This window comes from Stegostoma tigrinum, chromosome 5 (genome assembly GCF_030684315.1).
Source record: "Stegostoma tigrinum isolate sSteTig4 chromosome 5, sSteTig4.hap1, whole genome shotgun sequence".
In the NCBI taxonomy this organism is placed as follows: Eukaryota; Metazoa; Chordata; class Chondrichthyes; order Orectolobiformes; family Stegostomatidae; genus Stegostoma; species Stegostoma tigrinum.
The window spans coordinates 117,165,371-117,184,761 of record NC_081358.1 but is presented as its reverse complement, the minus strand read 5'-3'; the positions used below and the strand labels follow the sequence as shown (position 1 = coordinate 117,184,761).

General features: G+C 41.5%; 2 protein-coding genes across 2 annotated transcripts in view; one reads left to right on the top strand and one right to left on the bottom strand.

Moving 5' to 3' along the window:
* The first annotated feature begins 2,606 nt into the window (after nucleotides 1-2,606).
* LOC125451645 (cathepsin Z-like) lies at nucleotides 2,607-17,686 on the top strand. Its single transcript, XM_048529050.2, has 6 exons — nucleotides 2,607-2,820; nucleotides 9,660-9,823; nucleotides 11,193-11,372; nucleotides 12,104-12,254; nucleotides 15,689-15,854; nucleotides 16,309-17,686. Exons 1-6 carry the CDS (start codon nucleotides 2,690-2,692, stop codon nucleotides 16,420-16,422), a joined length of 906 nt encoding a protein of 301 aa, XP_048385007.1. The 5' UTR covers nucleotides 2,607-2,689; the 3' UTR covers nucleotides 16,423-17,686.
* The window catches only part of impa2 (inositol monophosphatase 2), a 34,811-nt gene continuing 33,000 nt past the window's right edge, over nucleotides 17,581-19,391 (bottom strand). Inside the window, exon 8 of the mRNA XM_048529051.2 lies at nucleotides 17,581-19,128. Within this exon, the coding sequence (XP_048385008.1) occupies nucleotides 18,986-19,128 (143 nt within the window). The 3' untranslated portion in view covers nucleotides 17,581-18,985. The remainder of the gene's footprint in view (nucleotides 19,129-19,391) is intronic.

Sequence of the window (19,391 nt, the reverse complement as noted above, 5' to 3'; positions counted from 1 at the left end):
CATCTCCATGCTGCCTGTCTGTCAGAGGATCAATTCACATTTGGTCACTCACCCTGTTTCCTCCTCACATCTCTGTACATTCTGCATTTTTAAATATTTACAGCATTTATAAAACGTGGAAAAAAATTATGGCATAATAAGAAGCCACTCGGCCCATTGTGTTGTTTCAGCTGTAAAATGAGCCAAGCAGCCCCACCCCATTTTAGAACAGAAATTCATTGAATGGAAATTTAGTATCATGTGTACTTTTACATGGACAATACAGCAAAAAGTTTTATAACTCATCACCACTGCAGCGTCTACATCAATGACAGAATACATACATAATAATAAAAGTAAAGTAAAATTAAGAAAAACTCCATCATTGTTTAGTTAACGGCTCCTGGGCTCAGGGAAAGCTGACTAAGGAATGATGGAATATCCTGAAGACACAGTGGGGTGAAAACGCCATTCTGGGACAAGACCACTCTTCTAGGACAGGCCAGAACAAGAATGCCACACCAGGCTGGATGCCTCCATCAAAGAAGACCACCATGCTGGGCCAAAACGGCCACGCCAGGCCATTGGAAGCTACCTCATTGATGGGCTGGTAGAAGCTTCCTGTTTCCCAAACGATGCTCCTCCAGATGCTGCTGCTGATCTGTTGCCTGTCCCCTTCGCAAATGCTTCCTCCTTATCAGGCACCAGGGCCTAGCTGCGGACCTGGAGCCTCGGCTCAGCCTGTGAGGTTGGGCCGGGATTAAGCCCAGAGCTTACTGCTCACTTGATGGGAGATCCTGGGCTGGGGTGGAGCCATGTGCAGATTGTCCTGGCGTTGCTGTCACTGTCGCTGGATGCCTCCCTCCTTCACCCGCCACACTCTCGGCTTTAGAACATAGAACATAGAACAGTACAGCACAGAACAGGCCCTTCAGCCCACAATGTTGAGCCGACCATTGATCCTCATGTATGCACCCTCAAATTTCTGTGACCATATGCATGTCCAGCAGTCTCTTAAATGACCCCAATGACCTTGCTTCCACAACTGCTGCTGGCAACGCATTCCATGCTCTCACAACTCTCTGCGTAAAGAACCTGCCTCTGACATCCCCTCTATACTTTCCACCAACCAGCTTAAAACTATGACCCCTCATGCTAGCCATTTCTGCCCTGGGAAATAGTCTCTGGCTATCAACTCTATCTATGCCTCTCATTATTTTGTATACCTCAATTAGGTCCCCTCTCCTCCTCCTTTTCTCCAATGAAAAGAGAAGAAAAAAGAAACAAAAGAAACAAAAACGAAAAAGAGCAAAAGTAAAGAAGAAAGATAGCTGACAGGAGTGGATAAGCCCCTGGCTCAGGTCCCCTAGTCTGCCACCATCTTGGATCTTCCATGCAGCCTGGGTAACAATAGAACTGTGATAGGCAACATACCTAGGCACAGGTCATAAACAGCTGGGGCTGCTGCTCCTATCAACTATTGAAGAACCCCTCTGCTAAGGTTTACACATGTGGGTTTCCAGTGAGAGGAGAGGTGGGCTCAGTTATATTACACCATCTTGGTGGAATATCTGCCAATGTTCAGTGTCCTGACTTGAACATAGCACAAACATTCACAGGAATACTGAGGGCTGCCTAGCCTCTGGGCTCTCACTGCCTTTACATCCAGAGATGAGGTGACATGAGGGCAAAGGGAATTCATTTTGCTGAAAGGAATGAATCTGCTCCCATCTTCTAACTAACATTGAGCATTTGGATAGATATTGGAAGGATTTGCAGGGACAGAACAGGAAATGGGGACTACAATCATAGAATTGTACAGCACGGAAACAGACCCTTCACACCAAATTGTCTGTGCTGGCCAGATATCCTAAATGAATCTAGTCCCATTTGCCAGCATTTAGCCCACATCCTTCTAAGCCCTTCCTATTCATATACCCATCCAGATGAATTTTAGATGTTGTAACTGTACCAGTCTCCACCGCTTCCTCTGGCAGATCATTCCAGACATGCACCATCCTCTGTACTAAAAAAGTTACCCCTTAGGTCCATTTTAAATCTTTCGCCTCTCACCTTATACCTACGCCTTCTAATTTTGCACTCCCCCATCCTTGGGAAAAGTTGTTAGCTAATTCACTCAGTCTCATGATTTTATAAACCTCATAAGTCACCCTCAGCATGATGATCCGGGGAAAATAGCCCCGGTCTATTTAGCCTCTCAGTATAGCACAAATCTCCAAACCCCGTAGCATCCTAGTGAAACTTTTCTGAACCCTTTCAAGTTTCTCAACATCCTTCCTACAGCAGGGGGACGAGAATTGCACGCGGTATTCCAAGTGGAGCCTAGCCCAGCGACAACATGTTTTGGAAAAGTTTTCAGTTCTGAAGAAGGGGTCGCAGGATCCAAAACTTTCCCTCTGTTTTCTCTCCACGGATTCTGCCAGACCTCCTGGGTTCCTCCAGCAATATTTGTTTCTGTTTGCGAGTAATTAGGAAGCTCTCCCAAAGAGCCAGCACGGCACAATGGGCTGAGTGGCCTCCCGCCATGCTGTGCCGGTCTATTAATTTCAGTCGGTTTAAGTCAGTTTCAGGCTGCTGGAAGCTGTGTCTCTCGGGCCTGCTTTCAGTGAGCGCTCATTGCCAACTCCTCTCTCCCGTCAGCTGAGCTGTCGCTTTCCCATGTGACTCCCTCCCCCGGCAGCAGGAGGCCATGGCGTCTCAAGGTCGGCTGTCTCTCTGCATAGTTCTCTGCTTGTCCTGCTCTTTTGGGGCTGGGCAACGTTACTTTAACCCTGATCTACCATGTCACAAACCGCTAGCCGGGAAAATCCGGAGCGTCAAGTAAGTCGAATGATCGATCAGCAACAAAATGCAGCGTGTGTGGTGATAGCGAGGGATGGAGTGGACCGGGAGGGAGGGAACATCTGCAGGCTGACATACTGCCTGGTGAGGACAAGGGCTGAGTCCCGGGCCGACACACTGGCAGCACGGAGCCTGCAGAAAATCAACACCGCTCGTGTCAGCGCATTGCCGAGCGCTTTGGGGAATGCTGTGTTTAGTGTTCAATAACTTAGGGTCTGGGGGTCAGCACCTGGGAGAGTCCCAGTATCACACCTCGGGCAAAGCTCTGGAAAGTGTAGCTGTACAGGGCATTGGTGAGACCAGTCTCAAATACTGTGTACAGAGTGAGTCACCTTATTCAGGGACAGAGTAAATGCATTGGAGGTAGTTGAGAGGAGATTGATACCCGGGCAGAGTGGGTTGTTTTATGAATTAGGTTAGGCAGATTGGATTTCTTTCCACTTGAATTCAGATGAGTCAGGAGTAACTTTATTGAAGTATATAAAATCCTGACCAGTCTTGACAAAGTGGAAGTGGAAAGACCATTTGCTCCAGTGGGCGAATTCAATCCCCACAGGGTTCAGTTTACAAATTAAAGGTTGCCCCTTCGGGACAGGGACGGGGAATTTTTTTGCCTGAGGATTGTGTGACTTCGGAGCTCTGTGCCTCAGCAGTGGTGGAGGTGGTGTTACTGAATGTTTTTAACGTAGAGTCATGTCGGGCAGGGAGATCAGGTCTTGTTGGAGTTTGATGAGAATGTGAAATTCGAAATCCTAACAGATCACCCGTAATCCTATTGAGTGGTGAAGCAGGCTTGAGCAGCCAAATGGCTTAATTTTTTTTAATTAAGACCATAAGACATAGGAGTGGAAGAACGGCCATTTGGCCCATCGAGCCCACTCTGCCATTTAATCATGGCTGATGGGCATTTCAACTCCACTTCCCTGCACTCTCCCCATAGCCCTTGAATCCTTGCAAGATCAAGAAATGATCAATCCCCACCTTGAAGACATTTAACGTCCCAGCCTCCACTGCACTCCGTGGCAATGAATTCCACAGGCCCACCACTCTCTGGATGAAGAAATTTCATCTCACTTCAGTTTTAAATTTACCCCCTCTAATTCTAAGGCTGTGCCCACGGGTCCTAGTCTCCCTGCCTAACGGAAACAACTTCCCAGCGTCCACCCTTTCTAAGCCATACATTATCTTGTGTGTTTCTATTAGATCTCCCCTCAACCTTCTAAACTCTAATGAATACAATCCCAGGATCCTCAGCCGTTCATCATATGTTAGGCCTACCATTCCAGGGATCATCCATGTCAATCTCTGCTGGACATGTTCCAATTCACTCATGGGATGTGGGCATTGCTAGCTGGCCAGCATTTAGTGCCTATCTCGTCGCCCTCGAACTGAGTGGCTTGCGTGGACCAGTTGAGCGTCAACCACATTTTACTGTGAGTCTGAAGTCACGTGTGGGCCAGACTGGGTCAGAGTGGCAGATTTCCTTCACTGAGGGGCATTATTGAGCCCGATGGGTTTTTCCTCCTGACAATCAACATTGCCCCCAGTAAATTCTTAATTCCAGAATTTTTCGTTTTGAATTCAAATTCCACCATCTGCTGTGGTGAGATTTGTACCTTTAACATTAGATGAATTTCTGGATTAATAGTCTAGCAATAATACCACTAGGCCATTACATCCCCGTATACTCCTAGCTCATACGTTTTATATGATTGAGAGTTTTAGGCCTCAAACTGATCATTTTGCATACTTTGAAGATAAAGCAAAGGCAACAATAATAAATTCCAATTTTGTTGCTACTGCAATTCTTCTCTATAAAATAAGTACCAACATATAAGAAACTAGAAAAATACTTGTTGCCTTTCTTATTATTATTTGCTTTTCCTCTTTTTTTTCTATTCCCACTTCCCACCACCCACCACCCACCACCCCAGCATCCCCCCCCAAACAAAACATAAATTCTCATTCATTTTTAAAAATAATTTTGAACCTTTGATTTTCTTTGATTCCTGGTTCCGGTCCGACTGAGATATCTTGGTGTGAGAGAGTATTTGAGAACAAGTCGTTGACGGACTGAAAACCATTTCTGAAATGTGACCCTTTTAAAACACTAAAAACTGAAGGCTAATGTACTCATATCACTGACTTAACCAACTCTATCCTGAGAGAGCTTTTTAAATGCTTGAAATTTGTAATTATTGCCTCTCCTGATAGTCTAGTGGTAAAAGGACTGTGTGTTTGAGTCTACAAAACCAGAAGGACACAGATTCCTAAACCTGCACTGAATTCCGCTTAGTAATCAGCTGAAGTATTAAATTGACCTGGACACCTCAGTCCAATGGAGAATCATTATTGTCAGGCAGCATTCCTTTTGTCTCATGACTATCTAGAAATCTTCATTGGTGAATCGGTGTAATTGTTGTTTGGGAATAGATTGATTTCAGCTACAACCCATCCTGAATCCTCAAACAGCCTCTGGATAATTGCTCTCTCAGAAGCCTTGTGTAAATGGACAGTTGAAGATATCAAAAAATGAGACCATTGGTGAAAGCCTGGCAGCACAGCTTAATTATACCATTTTGAGGGCTAATAGTGCCAGTTAACCTCCGAGGCAGTGCGGTACCCAGCTGGTACTAGCACAATGTTGTGAAGTCTTTTTCTGTGAAGTTATTGTAAGAAAGTACCAAGTTTAGCCAGTAGGTGTGGAGATTATTACATTCACTATCATATTTCCCTCGCCTCTTGGTTATTTTGGGTCTAATCATTTGGGTCACTCTCAGTCCAGGTTGATGCACCATATTTTGAGAGTACCTAGCCCTCAGACCAATGCATGGCTTAGGAAGCAGAAAACTCTGAATATCAGTTACGGGGAGTCAGACTAATTTGGTCTTTCAGGGGCTGACACAGATTTAATGGACCAAATAGCCTCCTTCTGTGCTGTGTGATGTTATCTTTTTACCTATTAAGTGGCAAAAGGGTCACCAATCAAATACAAGCTTGCTCATTTAACAGACAAAATTGTTACAAAACCATTGGTGCTCTGACTGTAAAATTTTCATAATTTGCATTTAGATTCTATACTAATTGGTTGTCACACTATTGCCTAGTCAAATCTAATAACATCTCTCCATTGGAAAGTCTGATGCTTTCCCTTTGAATCTGCAAATTGTGCATTCTTGGAGCTTAAGGAACAAATTTTCCTAAGGGAATGGTTGAATGCATTTTTCAGTACGGCTGACTGGGAAGTCTTGCCACTGAATTTAGAGAGATGACAACTAAACCAATACCAGTACAAATGTAAACTCAGTGTGTGTTGTTATAGAGTCATACAGCACAGAAACATACCCTTCGGCCCACATGTCCAAGCTGATCATAATTCCAAACTGAACTAATCCCACCTGCCTCCTCTTGGCCCAGATCCCTCCAAACATTTCTTATTCATGGGCTTACTGAAATGTCTTTTGAACATTGTAACTGTCTCTGCATCCACCACTTCCTGTGGAAATTCATTCCACACACAAACCACTCTCTGTGTCCCCATGTCTTTTTTTAAATCTTTCTCCACTCACCTTAAAAATATGGCCTCTAGTCTTTTAAACTCCCCCAACCTAGGAAAATGCACCTGCCATTCACCTCATCTAAATACCTCATGATTTTGTACACCTTTATAAAGGTCGCCCCGAAAGCCCAGGGAGGAAAGTCTCAGCCTGTCTAGCCCCTCCTTATAACTCAGTCCTTCCATTCCCGGCAACGCCCTGGCAAATCTCTTCTGAACCCTCTCCAGCTTAATAACATCCTCCCTGTAACAGAGAGAGCAGAACTAGACATGGGTGAAGTGGTGCTTCTGGAGATCAAAGTAGCATTCAGTCTTCAGTTCTATTTTGGAACCGTCATAACAAAAATCATCTCCTGCCTTTGAATGCAGCAGAAGCCTATTTTCAAGTTGCCCATAATCATGAAAGGGAATTTTAGGTTGATGTAGCACAGAAAGAGACCGTTTAGTCCAGTGTGCCTGTACCAGTGTTTTGAAAGAGTGATTCATTTAGTTCCATTCCCTGCCTTTTAAACTACAAATTTCCACCCTTAATATCTTTCCCAAAAAGTATTTAGAGAATAGTGACCAGCAAGTGCATTAGTGTACAGCTAGGTGTAGCTTCAAGGGAGCTCACAAGATGCCGAAATACATTATCTTTCGTAATGGTAGCTTGGGAGTTATACAAAGCACTGGATGTTCTTCCCAGATCATAGTTAATTAAAACTCTTATGTTTCATCTTATAAATTAGTATAAACTGTGCTTGTTTCTGCATCAAACATTTTTCTTACATGCAAAATCATTTTTTGCCTCAATGGACCAAACTGATAAAGGAAGGAATTTCCATTTATATTGATTCTTTTGCAAACTCCTACTGATTTTTTACAACTAAGTATATATTTTTGAAGTGTGGTCATGCTGTAATGTAGAAAATGTGACAATGAATTCACACCAAGCTACCTCCGCCAAACACCATAATGCACAATGGCCCACAGTGCCACATTGATGCTTCCTTCTGAATTGCTAGATGTGTTCGAAATTTATCCCATTTAATTCATTGACATGTCAAACAACACAATGGAGAAGGTGGGGCTTCTTCTCCTCAAGGATTAATACTGATACTGCCTTGGATTGTTGGATCTGGAGCAAGTAGTTTGGTGAATATGAAGTGAAGTAGATTTATTCCCCCTCCTCTAGGTTCCTTTGCTACCAGCTGCTGACCCACTTCAGCAGCTCTGTCCTTTCAAACTGCGACAGCTCAGTCAGTAGAGATGGTACCGAGCCATTCTTGGTGATGGATATTGAAGATTCTCACCTGGAGTATGTTCTGAGGCTTTGCCACTCTTAGTGCTTCTCTCAGTTGCTGTTCAACATAGAGGACTACTGATTCATCAGCTGAGGAGTTTGGCAGTCCCTGATAATCAGCAGGATATTTCCTTGTCCACATTTGACCTGATGCTATGAGGTTTAATGGGGCCCAGAGTCAATGTTGAAGACTCCCAGGTCAACTCCTCCCTGACAGTATACTACTGATCTGATACCTCTGCTGGGCCTGTCCTGTTGGTGGAGGAGGACTTATTCAGGGATGGTGTTGGTGGTGTCTGGGACATTGTCCATAAGGTATAATTCCGTAAGTGACCTATACCAGACTGTTACCTGACTAGTTTGTGAGGGATGTTAATAAGAAGGACTTTGCAATGTCGACAGAGTTGTGTTAACTGTGATTGTTTCCAGTGCCTAGGTCAATGATGAATGGTCCATCTAGCTTCATTGGTTTTCTTTGATTTTGCAGCTGTTCCATATAATTGAATGACTTATTAGGCCATATCAGAGGGCAGTTAACAGTCAGACACATTGCTCTGTGTCTGGAGTTACATGTAGGCTGGGGCAGATACGAGTGGACATGACTGAACCTTTTTTTATGACAACTAACAATATTTTCATGGTCACCAATAGACTAGCTTTTAGTTCCAGATCAATAATTGAATTAAGTTCCATGGTAACATGCAAATCCATTGTTCCAGAGTATTACAAGTCAGACTAAACCCCTCAAAATATATTAAGAAGATAGCCTAGACCCTAACTTTGTCTTATTTTGAAGGCAACTATAAAGTGTTATGTTTCAGATGCAATTTGATTGGTCAAACTACGAAGCTTTAAAAAAAACACTTTATCTTCACACCACAGTTAATATGCAGACAAAATAAAAATAAGAGAATTGGTTTACTTGTAACTCTATCAAAATGCTAAACAGAATAAAAGATATATTAACTACCACTAATTAATTGTTCCAACATAGTAACATCCCATAAACACACCCTAGTCAAAGGCAAATTCAGTAAAACAGATTGTCTCACATGCAATTCTAGCAGCCGGAAGAGAATCCCAGCTTTTAGCTGTAACAGAGAGAGAAAGAAGAGCTTCCACATCCAGCTTCAAGATGCCAGCAACTACAGAAAGCTAAAATTAAACATCCTGGTTCTATGGGAACTTGACTCTACCCATTCAGGCTGTTTCCATTGTTCCGACTTTTAAAAAAGCCCTCAAGGCCTCACAAGTTGATTATGTTATTGACTTTGGAGCAGATTGCTTGGTACCTCGATGTCAACTCTTGCGCATAAAAACATGATGAAATAGACCTCTTAAAGCCATAGTATCATCACATGATTGGTTGGGCCTTGGTATTACCTTGCTGTTGTGGTAGTGAGATGGACGTGTAGAACTAAATTGAGTGCTATGATTAGATTGCATATAAAGGAACATGCATTTTCCTGACCAATAGACAGCTCCAAACACTCTAGACCAACTGGAGAATTTCCTTGCAGTTTCATGACTGTTGTAAGGTAGGAAACATGGTCACCAAATTTTATGCAGCAAGATCCTACATAAAGCAATGTGATCATGACAGAGCAATCTGTTACTGTCCAGTGTCGACTGATAGATACATATCAGTCAGGATCATTTCCTTACTCTCCTCTGAGATAATGACCTGGGATCTCTTTTATCTACCCCCAGCAGGAAGGTAGGGCCTTGGTTTATCATTTCATCTGAAACACTGCAGCTCTCCCTCAATCCTGCACGGGAGCGTCAGCCTTGATTTTTATGCTCAAGCTGCAGGGCAATACTTGAGTTTGGAATGTTGTAATTCTGAGGACAGAATGTTGCCAACTGAGCCTCTTCTGTTATTTTAATATCACCATTGGCTACTGACTGGAATTGGCAGGTTTGACAGGCCGAATGGCCTCAAAATGTGCCATGCTTTCAAGTAAATATCTCTCTTTCCAGGACTTATCCTCGACCTCATGAGTATCTGAACACCTTCAATTTGCCAAAGGTTTGGGATTGGAGAAACGTGAATAACAGAAGTTACATCAGTATAACCCGCAACCAGCATATTCCTCAATACTGTGGCTCATGCTGGGCTATGGCAGCAACTAGTGCTCTTGCAGGTGAGCTTAACTAGTGTCCAGTATCTGTATACCCACCTAACTCTACTCTCGATTCGTTGAAGCGTATGAAATAAAACCAGGAATGCTGTAAATAGTTAGCACCGTCTACAGAGTAAGAAATAGAGTTAACTTCTCAGATCTCACCATCCTCTGAGGGAAAAGAATCCTCTTCTCTGTTTTAAATATGCAACCCCTTATTCTGAGATTATGCCCTCTGGACCTAGACTCCCCCACAAAGTGAAACAACAACCTTTCAGCATCTGCTCTAAGGCCCTAAGAATCTTGCATGTTTCAGTCAAGTCCCTTTTCAGTGTCCTAAACTCCCATGAGTACAAGCCCAAACTATTCAACCTCTCTTCATAAGAAAACCCCTTCATACCCAGGGACAGCCTTGTAACCATCTCTACACTGCCTCCAATGTCAGTACATCATTCCTTAGAAGCTGTTCACAGTATTACAGCTTGGATTTTTAACAAAACTATTTTTATTCTGTACTTTCTTTGAAATGAAAGCTGACATTCTATTTGCCTTCTCTATTGCCTACTGAAATTGGATTCTAGCTTTTTGTGATGCATGCACACTATGACAATAATAAAGCCTTTAGGAGGTATATTTTGTCCTTTTTTGTGAAGTAAGGTTGAGACAGAGGTGTTGAGCAGGCTGCACCAAAGCCAGTAAAGTAAACAACTTATGAGGCCTTGGGGTTGTTTTAAAGCTGGAACAAAAAAATGCAGCCTGAATTGGTGGGGTCAAGCTCCCACAGAACCAAGATTTCTAGCTTTTGATAGTTCCTGTGGTCTCGAAAGGGGATGTGGAAGCTCTTCTTCCTCTCTCTGTTATAGCTAAAAGCTGGGGTTCTCTTCATGCTGCTAGGATTGCATGTGAGGCAATCTATTTTACTGAATTTGCCTCTGCCAAGGGTGTGTTTGTGGAATGTTACTATATTGAAACAATTAATTAGTGGTAGTTAACATATATTATTTTGTTAATCATTTCAAATAGAACTATAATTAAGCCGATTCTTTTCTTTTGCCTGTATATTAATTATAGTGTATGAATAAAGAGTGTTTTGTTTCAAGCCAAGTAGTTTGACCTATCAAATTGCATCCAGAACACAATGCCTTACAATTATCTTTAAAATAATAAAATTTAGGCTCTAAACTATCCTGTTAACATATTTTGAAGGGATTAGGTTTGGTCCATAACAATGAGTTCTCTCAAATCCCTCTATTCCATAGCTTTCTGCAGGCTTTCCTCACTTAAATAACCTTACAGTTAGTAAATTACCTCTGGAAGAGTGTTGAGTGTTGTAATGTCTGAGATAAAAAAAGACTTGGGATTGCATCAATTATTTCCTCGGCTTTCACAGATCGTATCAACATCAAGAGGAAAGGTGCGTGGCCGTCTGCGTACTTATCTGTCCAGAATGTTATAGACTGTGGAAATGCTGGTTCTTGCTTTGGCGGAGACCATTTGGCAGTTTGGAGTTATGCTCATGATAATGGAATACCAGATGAAACCTGTAACAACTACCAGGCTAAAGACCAAGGTACTTCCTCTTCTTAACTTCCCTTCTAAGAAAAGTTTAGACTTGGCAGAAGGTGGCAGCACAACAGTAGGTGCTGCAGGATTAACAATCCAGACACCCACATCATATTGTGGGAACCCGAGTTCAAATCTCACCATGACAGATGGTGGAATTTAAATCCAATGAAAATGTGAAATTAAAAGTCTGATGATGACCATTGTCAAAACCCAGCTGGTTCACTATTATCTTTTATGGAAGGAAACTATCTTCCTTACCTGGTCTGGCCTGGATGTGACTCCAGACCAAATCTATGTGGCTGACTCTAGTCTGCCCTCTGAATTGTCCCAGCAAACTGCTTCGTATTAACTATTAGAAAGGAGAAAAAAAGGGAACTCAAAGCTGCTTAAGCTAGGAAGCTGAAACAAACAATGAGAGTACTGTGATGATAAATAACTGCAAATAGTGCCCATCTGTGATACCAGATAGTTCAACAACTCATTTTGTTTTGCATGTAGTTGTCAGCTCCGGTATTATTACAGAGCAGTGAATAGCGTAAATGGTGGACTTATGGCTGAGTGAAGCAAGTTTGTGGACTTCTCAATTTTTTTTGCCCTTTATTTTCAGAGTAACCGGTAATAAGGTCCAAATCCACCATGCGTAATTTGGAGACCTCTGGCTTTTAAGGAAGGTCATTTTTGGTCACTTAGATTTGGATGTGCACTTACTGATTGTGACTGTTTTTTTTGCTGTAGAGTGTAAACCGTTTAATCAGTGCGGCACATGTACCACTTTTGGTGTCTGCAATGTGATCAAAAATTACACCCTGTGGAAAGTTGGAGATTATGGTAAAATTAGCGGACGTGAGCAGATGATGGCAGAAATCTACACCAATGGGCCTATCAGGTAATGGACTGCTTAGTCAAACTGTTGTATTGTAACATCCATTAGCCATCCTAATAGTTTGCTGCACCCATATGTTAGTCTTCAGTGACATATTGACAGGGACACCCTGTTCCCTTTGTATGTCTGTACTTCGTAATATCTTAGCATTTCAGAAGTACTCTGCCCATCTGATCTTCCTGTCAAAGTGGAGAACCTCAGATTTTTCCACCAGATATTTGATCTGTCATGTTCTTGCCTAATCTTTAAGTCTGTGAAAATTAAAGTACCTTTGCATCTTTCACACAACACACATTCCCACCTATCCACGTGTCATTGGTGAACATGGTAATATTACATTTAGTCAGATATTTTTTATTCAATCTGCTCAGAAATGTTATTACACACCTTTAGAGCAGGTGGGACCTGAACCCAGGTTTCCTGGTCCAAATCACTGCAGTACAACAGTCCCAGGCCCCACTTCTGGATATTTTCTACTCAACCTGTTTGGACAGACCCTAGAATCAGACATTGAAAATGGCAAACAAAAAATAGAAAACTCATTGACTCTGCAAAGTCCCCTTATCTGGGGGCTTGTGTCAAAACTGGGAGAGGGGTCTCACAGACTAGTCAGAGAATAGTCCGATATAGTCTGACTCATGGAATCATACTTTGTAGACAATGACCCAGACGTTACCACCACCATCCCTGGATATCCCACTGGCAGGACAAACTCAGCAAAGGTGACAGCTCAGAGGTGTACAGTCAGGAGAGAGTTGCCCTGGTAGTCCTCAACATTGAGTCTGACTCCATGTTGCTTCAGATCAAACTTGGGCAAAGAAAACCCTTGTTGGTTACCACGTACAACCTGTTCCATCTCAGCCTTCTGCATAGATTCAGCATCAAAATCTACTGCCAATTCAATTAACTCCTTGTAATGCCAAAAAATGACACCAGATACTGCAAAGGCTCTGGACCCTGATCATTCTAGTATTAGAACTGAAGGCTTATGCTCCAGAACTTGCTGCACCCCTAGCTAAGGTCTTCTAGTACAGCTACAACACTGGCATCTACCCGACAGTGAAGCAAGCTGCCCAGATATGTCCTATTCACCACAACAGGTCAAATCCAACTGAGGCAATTACTGCACCATCAGTCGATCAAAGTGAAATGAAGGAAGGATGAATAGATCATACTTTGCTTTGGTTTTAGTGAAGTTGCCTCTTGCTGAAACACAAGTATGCAACGTTTCACATTTAGCTTTAACAATAAAATGGAAGTTTATTACAAAAGGAAGACAGAGTAATACAATCTACCTACTACAATACAAATTCAAAAGTTTTAAGTGCACAAAGTATAATCCCACTAATCCCAAAAGCTTCCTTATAAATTACAAAACTTTTTTTTCGGTACCCAAAACACTACTCCTGGGACTGTTCCCAATCATACCACTTGTATAGTATTCACAGTGGAATCCCAATATCTAACAGCTCGGTAGGTTTAAGTCAGTTTGCAACTTCAACTTTTAGACCGCAACTGTGATAGCTTCTTCTGGCAGCAATACCTCAGCTTCAATGCACTCAGTTTAAACACTCATTTCTGGGTTTGTATGGCAACACTTCTGCACTAGGGCTAACACTGACTTTTAACTCTAAGGTAATCTAATTCATTAGATCTATTATTCCTTTCTCAGGAGCATTGCTATATACAACCATTGTGTGCCAAGTTCTTCCCAGGACTAACATTACCCAAAAGCTTTGGGACAAGTGCTGGAAGATGGGATTAGAATGGTTGGGTAGTTGTTTTTGACTGAGCAGATTCGATGGGCCAGAGGTCCTTTTTCTGTGCTGTTGATCTCTATGACTCTATGACAAAATTAAGTAGTGAAACCTAAATTCCCTCAGTTGTGGGCATTTTCCTCCAGCTTAAAAAAAATTTCCAGAACTCTCTGATAAAAACTTTTGAGACTCCATTCTTTACAATGCTAGGTCACAAACGCCTGAAAATAAACAAAAATCTAGTCATGCACAAAATCCATTCAGTCTATAGCCAGGCTTCAAAAACTCCTTCTTAAAATAAATCATCATGGCTACAGAAATACTTAGGTTAACAATTAATTTCAGACAACACAGGAAACCCCATCAATTACTAATTTTAAAAAAACTAGACTCAAACATATCCCAAATATCATTTAAAATTATACATCTAAATCTCAGTGTCTTTGTTACAAGTCCATATCACCAAATCCTCAAATATTGACTCTCCGCATCACTGACGCTCAATTGTAGTAGTGTGTACCATCTACAATCTGCACTGCAGAAATTCACCTTCTTAGGCAGCACTTTCTAAACACATGACTATTTCCATCTAGAAGGACAACAGCAGTGGATACAAAGGAACACTATCACCCTCCAAGTCACTCACCATCCTGACCTGGAAATGTATTGCTGTTCCCTCGGTGTCACTGCTAGTAACCATCCTTTCCGCTGAGGGTATGAATGATGTTTGCCTTGGAAAGTTATGGCAAAAGTTCGTCAATAGCCGACATAAGGGAGTGAGATCTCTACAAAGCGTGGTTGAGATCTTTTCGATGAATGCATCTCTTCTGGCATGTTTTGGGTTACTAGTCCAAGCCTCAACTGAGTTGAATGGATTTTACTTAATGTCTTATCACTGGAATTTGAGATGTTCATTCTTCCTATTGCATTAGGCTTTCAGCTTAATTTGTTCACTTGGCTTGAATATTGTTCCATCATATAATTTCAACCTACTTTTGTAGGCTTAACCTTTGCTTATCCAGCGTCACTTTGCACATATCTGTGAAATTCAAAGTTGCATAGAACACCTGTATCTGTTTGGCACTTCATGTTGAATTGAAGCTGCCCTCCAGCAGACATCATTCTAATAGTTGGAGATGAAAGCCTTTAGACCCGATGATGCCATCCTGTTTCATAGTATAGAGTGATTGTCAGAGCCATCAGTTGACATCTTCCAGCAACCATCTGTATTGTCTCAGTTTGCTTCTTTACAGCTAACCACTTGTGTATAAAGTGATCCAGCTCTTTACTCTAGTTCTAATCTCTTTGCTGTTTTTTCCAAATCTGTTCTATCATTCAGCCAGGAATATCGCTCAGTGTGATGCAATGCCTTGTTTGTTCTCCTATTAACTCCTAGCTAATGAGTAGCAACCTCAAAGCAAGTAATTTCCCACAAGATAATTTCTTGCCTTTACTATTTCTCATCTCTATCCAAACTGTTTCCACATCTTGGCTTCCTAAATAAAAACGTGAGTTGTTTCTACGCAAAGCATTCCAGATTGTAACAATGCATTGGGTTCAAAAAGGAAATTTTAATCTCTTCCTCAAAATTATTTTGCAAATCATTTTCAAATCTCTACCAACTCATGCCAGTGGAGACTTTTTGGAATCGTAACCCTTTGTGCTCTATCTGGGTTCTAGCTGTGGTATCATGGCAACGAAGAAACTGGATGCCTACCGTGGAGGAGTGTTTGCAGAATACAAGCCACTGGCCATCACAAATCACATTGTGTCAGTAGCAGGCTGGGGTGAGGATGATGATGAAACAGAGTACTGGATAGTACGGAACTCCTGGGGTGAACCATGGGTGAGTGCAATACTCCTCTTGTACAGTTCCTTGTGCTGCAGAGCAAGTACCTTCAGGGTCAATATCCAGTTGGAAATGATGGTGGCTGTTGCAAAGTGCAATGAAGGGTCTAACCATTGTAAATATTGCATGTATTCTAGATAGAGTGAGTGAAGCGTCAAGACAGGAATACCCTTGGCCAACAATAGAAAAAATGTCTACTTAATTTTAATTCAAGCAGTACCCTCCAGTAGACTCTTCACTGAGTGAGCCACAATGTCACTTTTTAATAGAAAGTTGTTGAAAATTGAATCTTTGGTAACATTTTGTCCATCAAGCTTCTAAACTTATTGATGAGCGATACCTCAAAGTAGATCTGTTGCATAGTTCATTTTTAGTTTCTGTAATTATCAATGCAAAACATTGGAATTATTTTAAATGGTTGATTAGTTGCTTCTTTCTGTGATCACCACAGGGAGAGTCCGGGTGGCTGCGGATTGTCACTAGTCTCTATAAAGATGGGAAGGGCGATCATTACAACCTTGGCATCGAACAGCTGTGTGGCTATGGAGATCCTGTACTACAATGAAGAGCTGCTTTTGCAATGACAAATGAACTTGGAGTGGACTAGCCATATTTTATCTGTATGAACTTGCAAGTTACTGTTAATACAACCCTGTATAAAGCTGCAGAGTATGACAAATCAGATAAATATCGTATAAATGCAACATATAGCAGATTGGGACTGAAACTCTACAATTTTGTTTGAACCTTTTCAAAAAAGATTGAGACACTGTCCCCTCCGCACTTTCTCTAGTGTCTTGCTGTGTTATAATTCCGCTGTCACATGTGGCATCTGAATCATTGCTTGATATTGGCGTTTTGGAATCAGAGACCTACAGCCCTATCCTATTCACATCCTACATATACCTCCCAGCAATAGTCACGCAGTTCTGCCCCAACTTGCTGTCCAATGTTAAGGAACACTGTTAAGTAATCTTTGCAAAATCTTGGAAACATTATGGAATCATCGTATAATACAGTGGGTTCAGCTGGTCCATCATACCTATACCAGCTCTTTGAGAGAGCCATCAATTTACCCCACTCCCCTGTTCTGCTCAGATACTTATCCAACACCCTTCTGAAAATTATTATTGTATCTTCGTTTATCACTCCTTCAGAGTGCATTCCAGATCATAACAGGAAAAAGTCTCTCAATGTTGTTTCTTGTTCTATCTCAGAATCCGTGTCCTCTGGGTAACTGATCATTTTGCCATTGTGTCAGTTTCTTTTTGTTCACCCCATCAAAACTCATGATTTACAACTTCTCTATTAAAATCACCCCTGAACTTCCTCTGCTGTATGCAGACCAACATGTAACCGAGGCAAAAACACACACGCATGCACACACACAGTAACAGGACCCCCAGTCCACACAGAGGTACAGGAAACCATTTTACAAGTTAATTGACTCCAACAATGTGAAATTTAACGTCTTGATGCTACAAGTATTGCAGGCTTTAATTTTTTAAACTTCAAACTCTTTCACAGAAATGATTACAGCACTGGCTCTCTGAATGAGCAATATATGTGATGCAATGTCCTAAGTTTCTCCCTGAATCACTGCACATTCTCCCTGCATTCCCTCTTGAATGCTTCAATTGAATCAACCTTTCATATTAATTATGTTGGTCAACTGGTTTCCATAGAAGCTGTACATATGAAAAAAAAGAAATGATACAGCAATTTAAAACTATTTATTAATGAACAGTTATTTTATTTCTATGCCAAAATTCCACTCAGTAAAATGAATAAAACCCCGAAATAAAGATTTAAAAATAGGATTTTTTTAAAAAATAGTCATCTCATGTGTCTATGTTTACAGACTGTTACACTGCAATGAAAACTGTACTTGATGGTAATTATGATGGTAACCAGTTACAAAGACATCAACATTTGGATTCAGTTATTGTGGAGAGACATTGATCTTTGATGGTATGGATTATAGGCACAAACCAATCTGGAGTCTGTCTTTAGACCCTGTCCAATGTTGCAAGGGAGGTGATATTAATGCCACCGGAACCTCAGGATAATGTTTTGGGGATATAGTTTTAAATCCAACAAAGCTAACTTCAGTAATGGTGAACATGTCAAGTATCATTAATTTTTGTTAAAATCTCATCTAGTTCAAAAATCTTCCATTTCTTACCCAGTCTGGCCTACATGGACCCACTGTGATTTGTCTGACTGCCCTCTGAAATGCCCGAGTAAACCATTCCATTCAAGAGCAGTTAGGACTGGACGATAGTTGCTGCCAGCAACACCCTTGTCTCGTGATAGAATTAACTGATAATGGGCCGTGGGTTTCATTATCATTCACCCTGCTCTCCGTTTAAATCTGATTCAGCTTGTTCTTATGTAGTATAAAAGACGGAAGGGATTGCAACTACACGGAAAATCGTTTAAGTGAAGAAACAAAGATATCCTCCGTGACTTTTGTTTTCTTCATTGGTAGGTGAATTCTTTTTGAATTTGTTTAAATATTAGGTAAGAGATTGGAGATTGACCTGGACATAAATCAGAATAGTGACCATTACATGACTATGTTAAATTTTTGAATTACTGAAACTTCGCACAATCACAATCATAGTTCCAGGTTTTTGCACAACCCCATCATGCGTCAGTAAGTTTCTGTCAAAAACAGACTACCAAGTTTTAAATAAATGATGTTGAAGGGGTGGGAGAGGTTTGAGCCTAGTCTGTGTGTTAAGTAACTGACAGGACCAGATGTGATTCTGACTTTACACCTTATCGAACACCTCACTCCATCGAAGTCATCGTAAACCGGAGGTCTACTCAAATCCATACCTCCCCCATCCACTGCACCATCAGAGTTAGGTTACATTTATTCCCAATCATCAGACTCTCCAAAACATTTAACAGCAACAGCAGAAAGTTCAATCAACATAGTTCATAGAAGATAAGTAATGCTGATGGTTGAGGGAGAGCAGGACCAGTTTGCTATTATTATTTTTGTTATAAATATCAGCACAGTACGGCCATCACAGCTGCTTGTCCCTGTTAAGTTACTTGTAAAGATTCAGCAGTGTGATTTCACTACGCTTCCAACAGTGCACGTTCTGAAAGGGTCATTATTTGGATAGTGAGTGACTTGTGCCTTCAGTGCTGTCATCCCGTTCATAGGCCACAGGCTGTAGTTCTTTAACAATCTGACACACCATCTCCAAAGTGCCAGCCGCCACCACTCTCCGAGACATTAGGTCCAGTGGTCCTCCTAGAAACAGGATTATCAGAAATGAAGGCTGCTCTGTAAAAGCGGGTTGAACTTTTCACAAACCCGAAGATGTTGTAAGCTTTGACAATGCTGGTAAGAAAAATATCAACCTGTTGAGTATTAACACTCGACTTATATCTATGACGTCCACAAAGTAATAGAGAAACATAACAACAGAAAACCTGGGGATGAGTGAGGGAGAAACAGATGAAAATGATACAATTGACAACAGACTGTTGTAAAATGATCGAGTCAATACATTT

What these genes read in the sequence shown, in the direction of transcription:
- LOC125451645 (XM_048529050.2), top strand. Translation starts at nt 2,690, where the DNA reads ATGGCGTCTCAAGGTCGGCTGTCTCTCTGCATAGTTCTCTGCTTGTCC. An exon ending in AGCAACTAGTGCTCTTGCAG is followed by an intron (nt 9,824 to 11,192) that starts GTGAGCTTAACT and finishes CGGCTTTCACAG; the next exon opens with ATCGTATCAACATCAAGAGG. An exon ending in TACACCAATGGGCCTATCAG is followed by an intron (nt 12,255 to 15,688) that starts GTAATGGACTGC and finishes TCTGGGTTCTAG; the next exon opens with CTGTGGTATCATGGCAACGA.